Source organism: Amphiura filiformis, unplaced genomic scaffold (assembly GCF_039555335.1).
Source record: "Amphiura filiformis unplaced genomic scaffold, Afil_fr2py scaffold_31, whole genome shotgun sequence".
NCBI classification, from domain to species: domain Eukaryota; kingdom Metazoa; phylum Echinodermata; class Ophiuroidea; order Amphilepidida; family Amphiuridae; genus Amphiura; species Amphiura filiformis.
In genome coordinates this window covers 201,787-223,518 of record NW_027305495.1, presented here as the reverse complement: position 1 = coordinate 223,518, position 21,732 = coordinate 201,787, and the positions used below count along the sequence as shown (strand labels likewise).

The following is a 21,732-nucleotide window of genomic DNA, read 5'->3' as shown; positions in this document are numbered from 1 at the left end:
GGTAACTCAATTTACAATGAACACTCCCTGTGTAGGAGATTAAGGTCAAGTCTTCCAATGAGGGTGTTTGGATTTCAATTACCGTAGAATGTCCCATTACTCAGAATAGCACTGATCATTAGTAGCCCCAAATGACTCCATAAACTATTTTTGGACTTGCCGCCAAACAGTGCACACCCTAGGTCTACCACAATAAACCGTTGCAACCAGGATTAGCTCCCCAGAACCAAGGCAATTTGCAGGCAAGACAACTGAAAAATGATATTTCTAAAAGGACAAACTAGTAACAAACAAGCCAACCTGTGGTACATCTATGTCGTAGCCCAATGATGTATGAAGGATGATGGTAAATGATGCACTCATAATAGTAACTACAGGTGGCATACCAGTACTGAAACTTTGTATATAGCCAGTCTTCTCTAGAGCACTACGTTCTTCATCGCGTATAGCTGAAAATTGAAGGAACAGTAATTTTGTATTACAATACAAATCAAACCACACCCCTCATCTGCTATAAGGTATGCTTTCTATATCAGTTCGGGGGGCACTCATAATTCACAGACGTCTCTGATATCAAATACTCTTGAAGCGTCATGTCACATAACAGTATATGCTTTCTATATACCACCTCATGGCAAAAAGACACTTGGATGCCCATGCACCTCATATTAACCGTATCCAAAGTGTGCTAAGGTACAATGAAGGAATACGGTAGAGATGGCCGCACTTGTTCAAGATCATGCATTGAGAAATCTTGTGGTAGCCTGCTCCTTGTTCAAGATCGCTGTGCATTGAAAAATCTTGTGGTAGCCTGCTCCGCATGATGATTTCATATATGTGACCCGCTCTGACAAAACCAGGAACAATTGTCGCATTTTTGACATTTCATGATTTGAATAAAAATGAAAGCACTCTGACAATAAGCTTTAAAATAATACCAAAATTATATAAATATCATCAAGATATGGATAATTTTGCAAATGATACCTTGATATTTTTGCCTAATTTTGCTATTCTGAATAATGGCCAATTAGTTTCCTGCCTTACACAGGATTAAATAGGGCTTATTATAGATCAACTATTATTTATTGATTAAATAAACATTAAATAAACCTCTTTTTAATAGGTAGTTTCAAGGATTTGAAAGTCCACTTTATAACACAGTCAAATACCATGAAATTAAGAATTCCAAAATTTCATTTTTTATGAGAATGGAATCTTTAAAGGCCTATAACTCAAAAACCATGTCTGACGACTCGTTCCGGGTTTTGTTGGAGCAGGTCACATATATGTTTGTGCTCTAGGAATCTCACCAGCTGTTGATTCCTTACACAGTTGTAAGAGCTCAGTTTTGGTCATCATGATCTGTCCGTTTAACCCCATGAGAACTACCTGCCTATTGGTCAAAAACGAGTTTTCATTATCACTTGGACCAATCAGCAACATTGTTAGAATAATTTCACCACAAAACAAGAGCACCAATGGTGCTGTAGCTCATTTTCCCTAATTAAATATGCAAATTAGCTAATTAATATGCTTAACATTTGAGTATTTTTTTGTTTATATCAGTTACTTTGTTTTGTTACCAAGTTTTGAATTTCTATGATCTTCACACAAAAACCGATTACACCTGTCGCACCTTAATATAAAGCAGGGCCAAATTTTTGAGCTGCATAGTCAATAAGATAACAATAATGTTAATTGGACCACTAAGTACTTATCTTGGAGACAAACAACTGGGTGAGAAGGAAAACAAGAAACAATTATATTGAGGGTTTAGGACCATACACTGCAAACCCAAAGTGCCTATATTTCAGCAGATCCTCTAAAATTGGTTTGGCAGTAACATTACTAAATATAGGCACAAATTTAGACCACTATTTGGGAGTATACAATCCAGAAGATCAGATTTCAAATGTAGTCTGATAAATAGACTCAAAATTAGACATAGTGTCTAATTTTGAGCCCAAAACAGCATAGGGTGCATTTTACACATGGGTGGTTCTGGAATAAGAAGCAAACATGGGTATCATTATGGGCTCTTATAAATCATTGCAAAGGAGCAATTTCAATGGTGATGTTATTAATAGTAATTTTAACAGTAATTTTACATATAGTTGTACAACAATCAACATTGAATAATAGTTAGTGATCTTCAGAAAAAGTGTAAAACAAACCATTTGGGCTGGTAAATTGGGAGGGAGCTAGCAGACCATGAATGTATAAAATGTTAACATAAAACGTCTTCTGTTATGATGTGAAGGGTTGATATGAAAACAGGGAAAATCTGTTCCAACTGACCAGCAGGGAACCAAAGGATAAGCAATTGATAAGATTATAAAAAATCAGGGAAAATATGACACAACCTCCAATGGGGGAATAACATAAACGTCATAAAAGTTAAAAACTCTTTTCTCCGTCTTTTAACTTTGTTTATACATTTTGTGTTATTTCCCCATTGGAAATTGATGTTGTGTCATATTTTCCCTGTTTTTAATACTCATTCTTTCATTTCTCTTGACAATTTTTCATTTGCCCGCCCTATTCCTTTTAAAGGAATTTTTATTAATGCTATTTTCATTTACAGCCTTTTATAGATCTGTAGTTACAGCCCTTTAAACACGAGTGTATTTTTTTTTTTATCAGATTGTATGATCATCTACTGTTTGGAATTAGGGTATTTGCTCCACACATAATTCCATTATCTCTGTTGCTCAGTCATTTTATTGATATTGATACAACAACTTGACCTAACAAGTAGGTGTTAATATGTTAAAAAGACACAGAGTCTGGACATTAATTTCTTCTACGCTAATAGTCAATTGATTAAATTTCCTTGCATTTCTGGTTTATATTTACAGTGTACATGATCTGTGCAAGACCAATTAAGCCATTACATGTTGTAGCATTTAATGTGTTAATTGAAAAACTAAACCATTGTGGTGGATATATTATGCTATATTATCTTACACTTCCCATAATGCATTTCTTCCATTTCAATATTCTGTACTGATTTGCTATGTTGTGCCACGGTCTACAAAATATAGCTCAGTAAACAGAGCACATCCAGATCTTGCAAAATATGTTTAATTCTTGACTAGCGGCCCTTGTTCAGCCAGTCTATTCTCAAAATGAAAACATGAAAAATGAAAAAAATGAAACCTGTGCAAAGCAGTGGGAGCATTTGTTGAAATGAGGGATGTATTATGTTGCAAAGGATTCTGGGAAGGGCAAGATATTTTCTGTGCATGCTTGCTATCCCTATGGGTTTTCTTGCCCTAAACCTCTGTGTACATAATCTCTTATACCCAAAATTGTAAAAACACATACAGATCTAGGGTTAAATGCAATAGCTGCCAGGTGCTTTATTTTAAGATTATGTACAATGTAGAATGCAGAAATTGTCAAATGTCTATAGGGTAGCTATTGCAGATAATGGCCTTCTCGATATCATTACAAGTTTTGCAACATATGTTTGCCTGGCCTAATTAAGTGTATTAGGTCTCATTTTATTTACTCAGTAGTTCTGAATATGCACAAATTGGGAGAATTTGAGACACTAGTTGCTCATGGTTCGTGCACAGAAGTAAGGGCCTATAGAGAGCACAAGCCCAATTGGTGCTTTATCTATTGAAGGCAAAGCAACACTGAAAAGCAAACATTATAGCCGCACTGAATCAGTAAAGTTCAACATCTCTTTTACAAAATCACCAGATCAAGGAGTTTGTACAGTGTTTGTAATATGAAAAGCACCACAAACAGTCTGCATAGGAGACTATTCCATGAAATTTGGTTAAAATTTTTGTAACAAAATGCTCCAAAAATGACACTTTCCGTCCGAATTTTCCTAGCTAAATAAGTAACAATCATGAACGATCATGCAAAGATCGCAGCCTCAAATTACCAGATCCATTGCTCAAACGATGTAGCAAGAGAAAGAAAAAAACATACAGAAATCTAGACTATGCCTATAGTGCATTGCGTTTACTTAATGAGCTAAAAAATTGGGGTGAATTATTTGCAAAGCTCCATTCTGATTGGTGATTAAAATGAAGATATCATGTAATTGACCAGAGAGATTGTTAGATCGGCAGGTAGTGCTCAGGGGGTTAATATTTACAAAAAATGTAGCATAATCCTGCATGAAATCCTTACCTGTGAATCCAAAGGTGAAGGTAAAGTTTGTTTGGTTTATAATTGGCGGAAAATACTGCCCGTGTCAATTAAGTCCCAACTTACACTTGCATAAATTAACATAAACATGCGCCAGTCATGCATTACGCAAAGCGCAATTAGCATAATAAGTGCTGCACCCAACTGCGTGCATGCGATTCTATATCAATGCATGATATTATGAGTCTCATTTTGTTGCTAATTATAAGCCAAACAAACTCGCTGCCCTCATTCGTCAACTTTCTGGGTTGATGACTGAGAAAAGTTTCGGACTAGGGTGATAGTGGGTGGGGATCTGAGGGGTACACTTATTATTGCTCCATTCAATCCCAAGGACTGAGTTCCCTCATGGTTTATTTACTAAATTCTAAACATAGAGAGTGAAATATAGATGTTGTATTTTGAGCCCTGTCTATTATACGCTTATCATAGTACAGACATGTTTTAAAACTTGACCTTGCTCACCATGGTCATTTACATAATTCTAGGAAATCATACAAAAAAAAAGCGCAGTGATTTATAGTGCGCTACGCACAGGCACAATGCTTAGACATTGATCCACAAGCCTCAGCACACTTTACAGGTTGTCGCTGACCACTACGGCCCCACATCATTCCATAAACCATTTAACAACAAATCAGGGACTTAATTTGCTGCTTCAAGAGCGCACACCCTACTAGGGTGACCCTAGACATTCCACAAATAACCATCGCAACCAGGATCAGCTCCCCGAGTTTCGTACGGGTTACAACAAGACAATTAGCAGTAAGTTCCTTGTCCAGGGGAATTTCAAGCTAATTCAATTTTCCATAAGAGCATACTATAGGCACCGCCAGGGTTTGAATCCGCAACCTCTCGCACCATAGTCGAATGCCTTCACGATTTAGCTAACTTGACTTCTAACAAAAGGTTAGAATTATTACATGCTCTCTAAAACTATGCAAAATAAAGGCCATGATGATAATTATGGGGTTGTAATCTTACCTCCTATTTGCTTTGAGAATGGATTCTCCCAAGCGTACATCTTGATAAGCTTAATGCACGTGATAACTTCACTCATGAGACGTACACGTTTATCTGTGATTTTAATGCAGTGTTGACGAAAGTGAGTTATCAGTTTGGACAAGAGCACCTGTATATCAATAAACACAAATAAACCAATTCACAAAATATTATAACAACTTCACTCAAATGACTCAACTTTATAACTCGGACTCAATTTAACTCAATATTTTAGGATTTGAGACTTGACTTGAGTCTTAAATCAACTAGAATTACGCGGTTAGTAATTAAGGTGGCCCCTACACAAAGGTGTGTAAATAACAAAGGTTTGTAAATACAAATAATATGTAAATAAGCTCATTAATATTCATAAATATGCAAATAACATGACACAAAACTATACAGCACATATAAGGCCACCATATCCAATCACCAAAGTTTGAAGTTGATCATTTATTGTGTTTAAGCTGCAAAGTGGATTAATGACAAAACATGAAAATCAGCTCATTAATATTCATAAATATGCAAATAACATAACACAAAACTATACAGCCCATTGGGCCACATCATCCAATCACCAAACCAAGGTTGAAACTGATCGGTTATTGCATATAAGCTGCAGAGTGGATACATTAAAATGTAGGCAAAATATGCAAATCAGATCATTATTATTCATAAATATGTAAATAACATGACACAAAACTATACAGCACATCAGACCACCATATCCTATCACCATACCAAGTTTGAAGTTGGTTAGTTATTGCGTTGGAGCTGCACAGTAGATTAATGAATTTGCTTCCGCACAGCCAAACAAAGGGAACGAACAACCATGCAGGAAACCATTTGGATGATAACATAAGCCCCACATATGTGTGGGGGCCGTGACAGCTAATAGTGATTTATAGAGTGTATTTCCCCCACTGCAACCCCCCATGTAATTTCCATTTTGGCATCGAAAAAATCCAAAATTTCTTTGAGGAACTGTCGACCAAAGGCCAATTTTTCAACTTCCATGTAATTTTCATTTTGGCGTAGAAAAAATCCAACCCTGTCTGACCAACCCAGATTTTCCGTTTTTGAGATTTTTGTTGTTTTTGATTTGTTGTATGCATGTAAAATCAGCTGGTTTTTGGATAAAAGTCGACAGAGCTTGATGAAAATTGTTGTATACATGTAAAATCAGCTGTTCTGGGCAAAACCCCGCCACCACCTATTTCCTTTTCACTGACCTGTAGTGGGTAGAACATGATATAAGATGCCGTTCCAAGAACCGCTGTCCATCCAAGGATTACGTAAGAGGCAATAAGACTGAACACACAAATAAAAATTCCAGCAATTCCCACCGGTAGGTACAGGCCGAGATCAAACACTCTTTGGCTGTCGTTTGTACACAGATTAATGAGCTGAAATGTGAGGAAAAAACAAATCATACTTCAAATCATGATGATTCCTAGTTGAGATTCCTGGGGCGCATTCTTTGTTTGCCAGAGGGAGAGCCTATGCTCTTTACATACCAACTCATGGCAAAAGGAGACCTCCTGTTTAAAGCCTTAATGTACGATCTTTTTTCAGAATATACCTTTATTGTTTTCAAAACTGATTTTTTTTTTGGCATATTATTAATACTTACACATGTTCCAGCAAACTGTCAAATTCGCCCTATTTGTAGTAAAACGGAATGATTTTCTGTTGGTCCAACATATTATCATAATTTTTCAGATTATGATAATATGTCAGAACGATCGCAAATCGTAGTCTCCTACGAAGTCAGTTTGGTTACGTTCCCTCCACACACAGGGAAAATATGCCACATAGTGCCAGGTTGGCACTTGCCAACTGATGCCAATGTGGCATTTGCCAGGTTCGGCCAAGAAGAATGTGCAAGGGGTACGCACAACCAGGCATTTGCAGCCACGGGCCAAATTGGCATTTGCCATCAATATCCAGAGTGTCAGAAATCATTGGCATCTGCCAATTGTACCAGGTTGGCAAGTGTCAATCTGGCAGGGGTTGGCATTATCATTTTTTGGTGATTTATAGATTTGTATTATTGAACAAAAATGAGATTTTTAGATGGTTTCCAGCGGTGGTTCCCAGTGTTTTAGGCTCCATATTGTTTTGAACATACAAAACATTGCATGATCTTTGTTTTCATTGGTTTTTGTAATTTGAATAAATCAAAACAATGATTTTGTATAAAAATGAGCTATTTCTGATGATTGAATTTCTTTTTCATGTGTTTTTAATTTTATTATCCTAATTTATTTTGGAACAAAATGCAATTTTGGATGGTTTCCTGTGGTGGTTTCGGGTTAGGCTCCAGGTCGCTTTTGATAATAATTATGAATTTGCAGGTTTGTACTTTGATGTGTTTTTGTTATTTTCAAGATTTAAATTATAATGGAACAAAAACAAAATGCATTTTTGGATGGTTTCCTATGGTGGTTCCCGATGTTTTCGGTTCCGTGTTGTTTTGATAGTAATTGTGCATTGGTTGATTTGTGCTTTCATATGTTTTTGTTACTTTGCAAGATTTAAATTATTTTGGAACATTGAATGCATTTTTGGATGGTTTCCTGTGGTGGTTCCGGTGTTTCGCTCCGTGTTGTTTTGATAGTAGGCCTACTGGTGCATTGGTAGTTTGGGCTCTCTCATTTGCAAGAATTAGGCCTAAATTATTTTGGAACAACAATGTATTGTTAGATGATTTCCTGTCCTGGTTCACGGTGTTTTCGGCTCCATTTATGCATTTGTGTTCAGTCGTGAGCTCCCTCAAATGCTGTTGTATGTGAAAGAGCTCTAATGACAAATTATCATACCAAACCAGTAAATGTGCACGTCGCAAAAAAAAGTAGATTTAAGATTATTCAGATGAAAAATTAGTGTGTGTTTCAGTCAAAAGTAAGAAGAAACGCCATTATTAAACTTAATTTTTTGTGTGTTATTTAAATAAGACAATCTTAAAAATCACAATGAAAGATAAAACGGTTTTGTACACAATACCACGGAAATGGTGTACATATTGGCGTAAATCAACCGGGAGGTTGACAAGTATTAGCGAAGATTAAATTAAATGAGTTTTGAAATTTTCAGTCTTTTTTTAAATTTTGTTTACTTTTTTATTTCTTTTAGAACTTAATCGCGTATTACGCATCTTACCACTCGCATGGCGCAGAGCGCCACGCAAAGTTCATTTGCGCTGCATCGGTAGCGTAATTTTATCGCAATCGCGGATAAACCAAGTTGATTGATCGGTGACGCAAAATCACGCACGAGAAATGCATTATTTACGATCTGCATCATTTTCTAGCTCGGAAGGCGCCCGGGCAAATGACTATCTTCTGAAGATAGCATTGCAGGCCTAATAAAGCAACAGAAAACATTTCACACATTTGAAAAACATCTGTTGTTAGGAAAGTTTGTTTTTGATGTGTTTTGTTTGTTTGTTTTTCCACTATCTACTCAAGATAGCGGTTTTTTTAATAATAAAATAGGCCTAAGAAAGTAAGAAAGGTTGACAATATTTTGTTATCTACCATTTGAAACCGTATGAACTAATTTTTAAAAAAATCAAAGAAGTCGGAAATTTCATTTGGTATATTTTTTGTACTACATGTTTGTTGTTTGTTTGCTTGTTTGTTTGTTATCTACTCAAGGTAGAATTTACGGTGTGATTTGCAAATCATTATAGGCCTTTTGCGACATCACGAATCATGCATATGCTGTCAAAAAGCGCTCAAATCCTACTTACGGCCTGCATCATTTTGTCGGCACTCATAAGCGGCTTTACGGGCTTAATAAAACAACGCAGAAAATATTTCACAAATTTAGAAAACGTCTGTTAGGAAAGTTTGTTTTGATGTTTTTGTTTGTTTATTATTATTTGCCTGCTTGTTAGTTTTTCCGCTATCTACTCAAGTAAAATACAAAGAAATTGAGAAAGGTTGAATATATTTTGTCAGGCCTATCTACTGATGATAGCATTATAAAACCTAATGAAATAATACAAAAGAAGGAAATTATAAGACTTAGCATGAGACGAGTCAAAAGATAATTTGATATGTTTTTGTATATTTCATGTTTGTTTGTCTGTTTTTTGTGTTTTTTTTGTTTTTATCTACTCAAGATACCATTTACAGTGCGATTTGCAAATCAACCGTTGCGACATGCATCTGTGAACACGCACGAAGCCCACTTACGGCCTGCATCATTTACGTTCTGTATCTTTTTCTCGGAACGCGCAAACGGCTATCTTCTGAAGATAACATTGCGGGCCTAATAAAGCAACAGAAAATATTTCACACATTTAGAAAACATCTGTTAGGTAAGCTGACAATATTATTTATAAAGCCTACCCAGTCGCACTGCAAATTTTTCGCGGGATCCTGCAAATGGGGCGTACCTCATCCCATTTCACACTTCTGTAAGTAGCAATTAGCACCTCTTGAGTTGTCCGATAAAATCAATGGTCACTGATAGTAGTGGCACCAGTCGCGGTACACCGCAGTACGGCGGACTTCTGCACTAGTGCACATTGAATAAACAATGTTCATTGTTTACTCTGGTTTAAGTCATGGGTCAATATAACTATAAACAGATTCTAGGGTGTGTGTGTGTGTGTGTGAATGTGTGATAATGGATATGGCAAATGCAATTATAATATTATTGACTTGTGGCTGCCAAATCCAATGTGTGAACTGCCAAATCCCATGTAATTGATTTAATCTGGCAATTAGGATAGAGTTGTAAACACGGCTGCCAAATCCAATGTGTGAACTGCCAAATCCCATGTAATTGATTTAATCTCGCAATTAGGATAGAGTTGTAAACACGGTCCCGTTCCCGGTCAATCGAGAACAATTCACACACTTCAGTGGTAAAGAGAATGAACAGATTAGCTCATTATACCATTGAATGCTCAAACAATGTTAATTGGGCGGCGATTCAATCAGTAGGTGTATCGGCGATCAGATCATGACAACCTACTGAAATGGATAATTTGAAAAATACTGGAAAACAAGGAAATACTGTACATTGTCACAAACGTTTTCAGGACTATAATTATTTTTCTTAATGAAGCTTGGTTGATCATATACATGAAATTGATACGACTCGATTAAAAAATTAATACTTTGAAGCATGTTTTAGATCGCCCAATGTTTTCATTTATCATGTAAAGGGGGAAACCCCGACTCTGTGTGAAGCGTTTTTCAAATATACTAATTAAAATTTTTAATAAGTACATTTTAAGGAGTTTAACCGCATATAAAATTATATAAAAATCTTTTCTCTCTTGGGAAGATTTATTATAGATATGGACTATACTTTTCAGCATAACTTTTGATTCTGATATCGTAGAAAAAAATATGCAGGGAATGCTTGCACCCTCCTTTCTATAAATACCGCGAAACGTGTAGTGGGGTGTATGAAATCACGAGGCGATGGCAGATTTTTTAATGCGGAAAAGGGGATTGCCGTCATGCCGTGTATTGCATGCGACGAGCGACTAATGTTTTCAGGACAGTTATCTGAAGTTTTCGCTGTATAAAAACAGTTCTATAACCCATGTAACATTACCATGAGGAATGTTATAATTATGTTACTATTAGGCTCATTTATTGGTGTCCCTTACCGAAATGAAAGCCTTCATTAGGCAGTTATTAGGCAGTCTGTTAAACAGTTAATACAGGCAGTCACTTGAAGCTGTTGATATATGAAGCTCTATATAGACCTGAAAGCACATAGGCAGTACCTAGACCTGTAAAATGGGCAAAATGAAGCACTATAGGCAGTTCTTAGACCTTCACCTTCAGCTCTAATTTAGGCAGTTCACCTCAAATGAAGCTCTAATTTAGGCAGTAAATCGACCTCAAAAGAAGCACTAATTTGGGCAGTTGACTGCCTAAAATGAAAGCTCTAATTTAGGCAGTCAACAGTCTCTAATGAAGCTCTAATTGAGGCAGTCAAATGAAGCTCTAAATTAGTCAGTTGACTGCCTCAGATGAAGCTCTAATCCAAGCAGTTGCAGGGACATGCCTTTTGAGGAGAGTGAGAGCAATCACTCTAGCTGCTCTCCTTAAATCCGATATAGGAGAGTGATTTTTAGCTCTCCTTAGTTGACCATTTTCTCCTTACATTCTATTGCAAATGCACTATAAAACAGCTCTCCTTGAAGGCTCCGTCGGACCTAAAAGCGTTCTCCTGCAATTCCAAAAGACACTCCTTGCCGTCGCCAACAGCCTCAAGCGGAAGCTTGTGATTTTACAGGAAGATCGCTGGATGTCTCCCGATTTGCTGTGGAAACTTGTTTTCATGAATCGAAGTACTTACTTTCCATTTTGGTTATTAATTATTGAGGAATGTTTGATTGTAGCATGCCCTCAGCTGACAATCAATCGACATACCATAATTTCTTTCAATGAAGCCTCAAATCTCAGCAGGCAGCCAACAATTAAAGCAATTTGCAGTCTTTTTCTGGTCAACATGACATCTTTTCACCATATTTTTGTTCATTTTGACCCATTATTTGAGCCATGGTGTTCGAGAATCTGAAAAGCGGGGGGGGTTAGGGGTAGGAGCAACAAATTATTTTGATGATGCGTGAGATTTTACTCATTTTCCAGCGTTTTGCGTGAGATTTACTACCTAGGAGTGAGATTATACTACCCTGGCGTGAGACCGTGAGAAAGTGACCCAATGCGTGAGACTCACGGCCAATGCGTGTGTGCACCGCGTGCGAAACCAGGAGTTGAGTGCTTACAAACACAGGAATTTGAGGAGGTTAGACCCAAAAAGCAGTAATTTGAGGAGCTTCTCAAAGTGGAGAACTCCAGGGTTAGGACGTCTTTTTCCGTCATTTCCTTCAATTCGAGGAGATCCATAATTGTATTTGTGCTAAGTTCTCCTCACACACCTCCTCACATTCCTGTGAAAACTCCTCGTTTTGTATGTAAAGTGTGCACAGTTTAATACACTTCACACACTATGCTTTTCTGTCTCCTCGTTTAGACTGCGCTACGAGTATACGAGTATAGGTGTGAAAGTTGACAGCCCTGTTCCTGATAAAAACACTAAATGATTTTGAGTTCCAAGCATAAATTGTACACCATGTAATGACATAACACAAAGTAAAATGCAAAACTAAAATCCAAGGCCTGGACAATTTTTAACAATTAAGTTTCAGTATAGGTGCCAACCCGGGCCCATCAGTACACCACATGCTATACTTTGCGGCATATTGTACCCGGGATTGTACCACTATACCTCCGATCCCCAACCTTTAAGGCGTATCAGTTATTGCCAATGATATGAATCCAATTTGCAGTTGCTAGAAAGCAAGCTTAGGTTATCACAGAAAACTAATTTTGGATACATGCAAGTGCATACTGCAAAATTCAGCAGCCTGTGCACACATTATCTGTACATGCAGTTGATAAGCTTACAACATTTATACTGCTTGCAATGCAACCCTGCAAACCTTTAATTTACCTGTGCATCAACAGGTGTATAATCATCTGTAGTATAACATTCCCCATAAAGAATGAATGATTTGTGTGAAGAGAGTCAAGAGACCATTAAAACACCACTGGTCTAAAGAACAGCTTGTTGAATCCAACAGCAAATTTGAAATGGCAGTTGGTGATCATGTGACCGGTCATGACTTATGCAAATTAGCTTCTGACTGTCTATTAGGTCTGACTGCCTATTAGAGCTTCATTTAGAGCTTCATTTTGATGATGAAAAAATCATAAGTATTAGAGCTTCATTTTGATTAGATAAAAATCAAAGTATTAGAGCTTCATATAGTGACTGCCTATTATAGACCTTCATATCTGTCAAGCTCTTTTGACTGCCTAAGTCACAGGCCTTCAACTGCCTAATTTTCCAGCAACTTCTTGTTGATAGTTTGATTAGGCAGTCATTTGTCTTCAACTGCCTATGAACTGCCTATTAACTGTCTATTAGGCAGTTGTGTTTGGTAAGGGGTGTTGAAATCGAAAACCAATCTACGTTATACCCAGGGTCTATCATTTTTACCAATTTACCAGCGATTTTAAAATGAGTCCTATAATTTTCAGAGTCAAAGAAATCAGTAGCCCAGAATGGCTCCCAATCGGCTTTTAAAAAGCTATAATCCAAAAGCTTCAACCCCGCCAGGCCATTTCCCCTACCAGTTATATGTTAATTAACAATATAAACATGATTTAAGATAAGAGTTTCAAATCAGTGACTTTAGGTAGGCCTATGTAAATAGATCGGTGCTGGAAGCTTACTGCGGTAGGCTTCGTATTGAGTTGATGCGATGGTGTTTATTGATCAGTCTCACACTTTTCGATGATAAAACAGATTAGCTGATAACAACTAATTGTGTCGGCGTGCCTGCGGTATAAAAAAAACAATAGATGCGGTAGCGTCCGTTCTACTGCAGGAAACCTTATAAATAATATTGTCAGCTTACCTTAGGAAAGGTTGTTTTTGAGGGTTTTTTGTTTGTTTGTTTGTTTGTTTGTTTGTTTATTCCGCTATCTACTAAAGATTTTTTTTTGGATAAATTACAAAGAAAGTAAGTAAGAAAGGTTGACAATATTTTGCTATCTACTGATGATACCATTTGGAACCGTATGAACCAATTTCTTGTTTGTTTGTTATCTACTCAAGGTAGAATTTACGGTGTGATTTGCAAAACATAATAAAACCTTTGCGACACCAAGCATCATCTGCTGTCCAAAAAGCGCGCTCAAAGCCTATTTACGGCCAGAAAATATTTCACACATTTGAAAAACATCTGTTGTTAGGAAAGTTTGTTTTTGATGTGTTTTGTTTGTTTGTTTTTCCGCTATCTACTCAAGATAGTAGTTTTTTTAATAAAATAGGCCTAAGGTCTAAGAAAGTAAGAAAGGTTGACAATATTTTGTTATCTACTGATGATACCATTTGAAACCGTATGAACTAATATCTTTAAAAAATCATAGAAGAAAATATTTCACAAAGTTAGAAAACGTATATAGCCCCAGACAAGCAACGTGTATAAGTAGGCGTAAAACTAATTTTGGTGGGTTTAATTAAATACTTTCCAGAAAAATCATGAAACGTTTCATAATATTTTAAAAAGGCCTACTAACGGTGCCTTAAATTAAATATTGTTGTATACGTTTTTCTAACATTTTCACAAATCATATAAACTTACTGTCAATATCAATACGGCGTATTTTTATTCATAAACAAAACATTGATTATAATAAAAGTATTTTGTCAAAATCGGTAATAAATTAATTTAGGTTTTCTATTAAATATGTAAAACAAATGTTAAGAAAATGTTTTTTAATAATTTGTGTTTGCTGGGTTCGTGCAAGATCTCGATAGAAAAAATACGTTGTATTTTATTAAGTGGCATTATTTATTATAAGGGCATTATTTATTATAAGGGCATTAAGGGCGTGTATAGGCTATAATCTTAAAATACAGGGTGATTTAAAATGAACTGTACCCATCTTCAAAAATTAAAATAAAATACTTACCGACATTTAGATAATTTGTGTTTGTAGGCTGTAACAGGATAGTATGTTTTCTATTATTGGTGAAAAAATCATGTCTTTACCTCTAGGGGAAAGTGGGGTAATCCCGGGCACCTTTCGTTAAGGCTACACAGGTACAAGATTAAATAAAGTTCATCAGTGAAAATCATATCAATGCAAAGTAGGAGTAATGTTCTAACTAGTAACCAGTTTTTAATAACTCAACATCTATAGTTAATAAGTTATAATTAAAAAACAAAATGGAAAAAAATGATGGGGTAATGCGGACACGGGTAATCCCGGACACATGATTGTTGCTAAGAGGGAAAGTGGAGTAGGATGATAATCCCTGAATGTATTAGGTACTTCTGTTACCTCAAGCATGCAACTATGGGGGCTGTTGTTGTTGTCTATATTTTCGAAATAACAAGTGTCCGGCATTACCCCATCTGTATAGAGACGCATGTGTCGGGATTACCCCTCACGGTCTCGATTTATTTTTTCAGTGCTTGTTCTACTAATCCATTTTTAAGATACCAGAATTCATACATCCAGCTAACAATCAAGTATCAAACATAATTTTCAGCCATACTTAATCTGTGTCCCTTGTCGCTTTAACTGTCACCCAGCTAATAAATCACTGTTCAGATAAAAAGTCAAAATGACAATTTCTGTTTTTTCGTAATTTTCACAAAGAAAGACGAGACCCAAAGCGCTGGTAGTAGTACACGTGAGGTACACCTTGAGGTAGCTAATACCCTAAGGTAGTATAATAGTGCCACCATTCTCCGTTTAGCTGCAATCGGCGTGTCCGGGATTCCCCACAGTCCGACATTACCCCACTTTCCCCTAATGGTTTGGACGAAAAATACATTCTTAGAAAACACACCAAAAAACGATGTTGCACACATGAGTATTTTAATCAAATATTCTGTTCTACAACGGTTTGATCACTCAACTGCCCTCAGGCGCTTTTAGTTCAAAATAAATTGCGCATGTTTATTTAAAAATGAAAATAAGATGAATTGATAAATGAATAAAATTAAAATTAAATACTTACCGACATTTAAATAATTTTATGTAGCAAGCTGTAATAGGGTAGTAGGTTATGTTTCCTATTATTTGTGAAAAATTCTGTTCTCAATTACGAGTGATATTGCACCAGCACCATTTCTATTTGCATTTAAATTTCCCTCTGCAATTTCAAGTCAACGAGTCCTTTGTTCTACATGTATTATTTACATGTAATCTTTGGAAACCTGACATTGTCATAACCGTCATAATATATTCAATTTAGTGATACAAAAGTTCAACAGTTTAAAAATTGTAAAATGTATACGACATCGTTTTGTGTCAAATTTTATTTATTTCGTTTGTACATAAATTAACACGGAATAAAGCTAAATTAACTTTGAAATCTGATTTTCTCAAAATCAACTGATTTTACAAAATAATGTACGACAAACGAAAAAATGATTATGTCGAATAACACCAATAATGAAACTGCTGTTGAAATATTAACCATCAAACGGTAGGTCTACTCGACTCATCTTACTCATGGTTGTAAAAGAAATAGGTAGGCCTACCCCCTCAACACAAAGGTTGACAACCACGAGAGTAACCAAATCTTTCAAAGATCCCCTTTGCAATGATTTTTCATCAAATTTACCCCCCCTTTTTCATGCAAATTCGAGGTCAACAAATTAAATAGACCCTACACCATATTTTGCCAATTTCACGATCCTTGCTTAGACTGGATCCTTCAGTCTTTCAACAACTACATACGGTCATCAGGTTAAGGCAATGTGAAAGATTGTGGGTAAATAAAAGGCGCCGCCATTAGAGGCCAGAAGGATTCAGGCTAGTCCTTGCTGCTGGTAAAAAAATAACCCCTTTTCCGCGCAATTTCAATTTGGTAACTCTTGTCAACTTTTGTGTTGACTAGGGTGCGGGTAGGCCTAAGGCCTATATAGTCATTTTCAAATAACCACAATCTACAGCTGCTAGTATAAGTTCTGAAGAAAGTTTTATATTTTTTGCTGACATTTACCCGAACATTTATTTTAACCTACGTCATGTATATTCCTGAAAACAGTCACCAGCATGTACTTTTCAAATAATTTAGCTATTCTATTTTGATAATTTCATAATAGTTGAAATTGTAACAAACTGACATAAGAACACCCCAATTATGTTTTACCTTTTCATTCCTATCGTGCTTTTAAACCTTTAGATCATTGAGCTGCTGAAATATGCTTATCATACGAGTAAGAGTATAACGTGGCTGTGTACTATAATCCCCATTCCAGAAAAATACAGAACTAATTTTTTTAAATAAAAAAAACATTATCCTAGTAATAAAAGTCAAATTTTGATATCTAGCCACTTTTTGAAAATAAGGGCCAAAACATGCGTTTTAGGGTGTTTTCCGTATGTTGTGATAATCAAGCCCAAAGACTTGAACTAAGAATAATAACATTTTATGCCTTCTAATTTTTGGAAAAGACATGTTTCATTCTTATATAAAGCAACCATTTATTAAAGTAACACAAAAAAGTGAAAATTAGATCAAAATTTGGCATATACTGAAGATTTTAAATGCTTAGATTTCAAGTTTGTGATTTTCGTGACTCGGTTGTCAGAAAACATGCCGAAAATGCATGTTTTTGGCTCTTTTTCAAGATATTAGTGAAATAGTGAACTTTTTCTTTTATCTCCAGTTAGGACTAACTAAAGGATTAGGATTTAGCTATGTTTCATTTGCCAAAACAGGATAATATTTTTTTAATCGCAAAAAAAATAGTTCTGTATTTTTCTGGAATGGGGCGTAGACACTGTTTCTTTCGCGAAATTGATTTTTTTGAAATGTATTTACTTTGTTATGTTTTTCATAAATACAAGAAAAAATAATCCAGATTTGTTAACTCTAACTGTTCTATTTTATGGATTTTATTTCACTATTTAGAATTTTAGAAGGAAAGGAAATCTTTGTTGTACCATCGGGGTACACGCGAGGAACAACACATCGCGTTTTGTAGTCGCGCAATTTGTTAACGCATCGGATACGCTTACGCATACGCATAGCGATTATCTGCATCTTGTGGCGCATCTTATGGAAGCACCACGGAAGCACTGATTTCAAAAAACCTTGCGGTCAAAGGGCTCCGTTTTAGCTACTGTGATTTTTTTCAAGTTCTCTCCCCCGATTTTAACATCAAGATATGAAAAGATTTCGCCCAAACTTCTCAAGGGGCTGTGGATTTACTCGATGTTCACGTAATGTAAGGAAGAAAGACGAGAAATGCCGCATTCTCCTGTGATCTTTGATCAAAGTGCAAAATGTGACCACTTTAAACTTCAACTGCCTTTATTTCAATGTTCATTTTCTCGGTAAAATGACGATTTAGGTATACGATAACTCAATGAATACAGCATTTATTAAGCAATTGTGCTCATCATAAAACGCATGATCGACTTAAGAAACGTTTTTCTCATTTTCTTATATTTTAGCCTATTTCCAATTTTAGGCATCATTTTGTGCAAATAGGCGTTTGTGAATTTTAAAAAGTACATTTTGATGCTTTATAGGCCTATGGTCAATATCTCAAAAAATAAGGCTAATATCAAAAAACTAAAAAAAAATTGGAAAGAGTGTTTTTTTTGTTATGATGTACAGAACAAAAATTGTCAAAAATTCATTTTTGTAGGTAAAAATCAAACAAATAAAAAACAGACAAACAAACATGGAAAATACAATAATATACCAAATTATCTTTCCGACTCGTCTCATGCTAAGTCTTATAATTTCCTCTTTTTTGGTATTATTTCATTAGGTTTAAAAATGCTATCACCAGCAAATAGGCCTAACGAACAACCTTTCTCAATTTTTTTGTATTTTACTTGCGGAAAAACTAACAAGTAAACAAATAAATAAATAAAAAAACAAAAAACATCAAAACAAACTTTCCTGATAGACGTTTTCTAAATTTGTGAAATATTTTCTGGCCGTAAATAGACTTTGAGCGGGTTTTTGAGCAGATGATGCTTGGTGCCATAAATCACACCGTAAATTCTACCTTGAGTAGATAACAAACAAACAAGAAATTGTTGGTTCATACAATTCCAAATGGTATCATCAGTAGATAACAAAATATTGTCAACCTTTCTTACTTAGGCCTACTTTCTTTGTAATTTATCAACAAAAAAAATATCTTTAGTAGATAGCGGAATAAACAAACAAACAAACAAAAAAAAACTCTCAAAAACAACCTTTCCTAACTGTGTGAAATATTTTCTGTTGCTTTATTAGGCCCACAATGTTATCTTCAGAAGATAGCCGTTTTTGCTGGCGCCTTCCGAGAAAATGATGCAGATCGTAAATGATGCAGGCCGTAAGTGGGCTCATGGCGTGTTCACAGATGCATGTCATAACGGGTGATTTGCAAATCGCACTGTAAATGGTATCTTGAGTAGATAAAAACAAAAAACAGACAAACAAACATGAAATATACAAAAACATATCAAATTATCTTTCTGACTCGTCTCATGCTAAGTCTTATAATTTCCTTCTTTTTGTATTATTTCATTAGGTTTTATAATGCTATCATCAGTAGATAGGCCTGACAAAATATATTCAACCTTTCTCAATTTCTTTGTATTTTACTTGAGTAGATAGCGGAAAAACTACCAAGCAGGCAAATAATAATAAACAAACAAAAAACATCAAAACAAACTTTCCTAACAGCGTTTTCTAAATTTGTGAAATATTTTCTGCGTTGTTTTATTAAGCCCGTAAAAGCCGTTTATGAGTGCCGACAAAATGATGCAGGCCGTAAGTAGGATTTGAGCGTTTTTTTGACAGCATATGCATGATTCGTGATGTCGCAAAGGGCCTATAATGATTTGCAAATCACACCGTAAATTCTACCTTGAGTAGATAACAAACAAACAAGCAAACAAACAACAAACATGTAGTACAAAAAATATACCAAATGAAATTTCCGACTTCTTTGATTTTTTTAAAAATTAGTTCATACGGTTTCAAATGGTAGATAACAAAATATTGTCAACCTTTCTTACTTTCTTAGGCCTATTTTATTATAAAAAAACCCGCTATCTTGAGTAGATAGTGGAAAAACAAACAAACAAAACACATCAAAAACAAACTTTCCTAACAACAGATGTTTTTCAAATGTGTGAAATGTTTTCTGTTGCTTTATTAGGCCCGCAATGCTATCTTCAGAAGATAGCCATTTGCGCGCGCGCCTTCCGAGCTAGAAAATGATGCAGATCGTAAATAATGCATTTCTCGTGCGTGATTTTGCGTCACCGATCAATCAACTTGGTTTATCCGCGATTGCGAATGAACTTTGCGTGGTGCTCTGCGCCATGCGAGTGGTGGGCTGCGTAATACGCGATTCAGTTCTTCAAGCCATAAAAAAGTAAACAAAATTTAAAAAAAGACTACAAATTTCAAAACTCATTTAATTTAATCTCGCCAATACTTGTCAACCTCCCGGTTGATTTATGCCAATATGTACACCATTTCCGTGGTATTGTGTACAAAACCGTTTTATCTTTCATTGTGATTTTTAAGATTGTCTTATTTAAATTGCACACAAAAAATTAAGTTTAATAATGGCGTTTCTTCTTACTTTTGACTGAAACACACACTAATTTTTCATCTGAATAATCTTAAATCTACTTTTTTTTGCGTCGTGCACATTTACTGGTTTGGTATGATAATTTGTCATTAGAGCTCTTTCACATACAACAGCATTTGAGGGAGCTCACGACTGAACACAAATGCATAAATGGAGCCGAAAACACCGTGAACCAGGACAGGAAATCATCTAACAATACATTGTTGTTCCAAAATAATTTAGGCCTAATTCTTGCAAATGAGAGAGCCCAAACTACCAATGCACCAGTAGGCCTACTATCAAAACAACACGGAGCCGAAACACCGGGAACCACCACAGGAAACCATCCAAAAATGCATTCAATGTTCCAAAATAATTTAAATCTTGCAAAGTAACAAAAACATATGAAAGCACAAATCAACCAATGCACAATTACTATCAAAACAACACGGAACCGAAAACATCGGGAACCACCATAGGAAACCATCCAAAAATGCATTTTTGTTTTTGTTCCATTATAATTTAAATCTTGAAAAATAACAAAAACACATCAAAGTACAAACCTGCAAATTCATAATTATTATCAAAACGACCTGGAGCCTAACACCGGGAACCACCACAGGAAACCATCCAAAAATTGCATTTTTGTTCCAAAATAAATTAGGATAATAAAATTAAAAACACATGAAAAAGAAATTCAATCATCAGAAATAGCTCATTTTTATACAAAATCATTGTTTTGATTTATTCAAATTACAAAAACCAATGAAAACAAAGATCATGCAATGTTTTGTATGTTCAAAACAATATGGAGCCTAAAACACTGGGAACCACCGCTGGAAACCATCTAAAATCTCATTTTGTTCAAAAATAATACAAATCTATAAATCACCCAAAAATGATAATGCCAACCCCTGCCAGATTGACACTTGCCAACCTGGTACAATTGGCAGATGCCAATGATTTCTGACACTCTGGATATTGATGGCAAATGCCAATTTGGCCCGTGGCTGCAAATGCCTGGTTGTGCGTACCTTGCACATTCTTCTTGGCGAACCTGGCAAATGCCACATTGGCATCAGTTGGCAAGTGCCAACCTGGCACTATGTGGCATATTTTCCCTGTGCATGTGGAGGGAGCGTAACCAAACTGGCTGCGTAGAAGAATAACTCTGTGGCCGCACTCGCCGTCCTAATCCAAAAAGTGCAAAATATTTCGAGCAATAGAGGTGAAGTTTATGATGTTGTTTCTTTGCAAATTCCCGATATTTTTCGCGTCCAAATGTAGTGGGAACTTTCATAATGATTGCATATGATCATTTTGGAAGAAAAAAGAACAATTTAAAAATTTAAAAAGATCATACATAAAAGGCTTTAATTAAAGGTCTATTCAGTGAT

At 35.7% G+C, this 21,732-nt stretch overlaps 1 protein-coding gene across 1 annotated transcript in view; it reads right to left on the bottom strand.

Moving 5' to 3' along the window:
• LOC140143889 (ATP-binding cassette sub-family C member 5-like) overlaps positions 1 to 21,732 on the bottom strand; it is a 49,691-nt gene that overhangs the window by 25,700 nt on the left and 2,259 nt on the right. The window contains exons 3-5 of the mRNA XM_072165719.1: positions 6,408 to 6,581; positions 5,158 to 5,305; positions 301 to 449 (exon numbers count right to left, since the gene is read on the bottom strand). Of these exons, the coding sequence (XP_072021820.1) occupies positions 301 to 449; positions 5,158 to 5,305; positions 6,408 to 6,581 (471 nt within the window). The remainder of the gene's footprint in view (positions 1 to 300; positions 450 to 5,157; positions 5,306 to 6,407; positions 6,582 to 21,732) is intronic.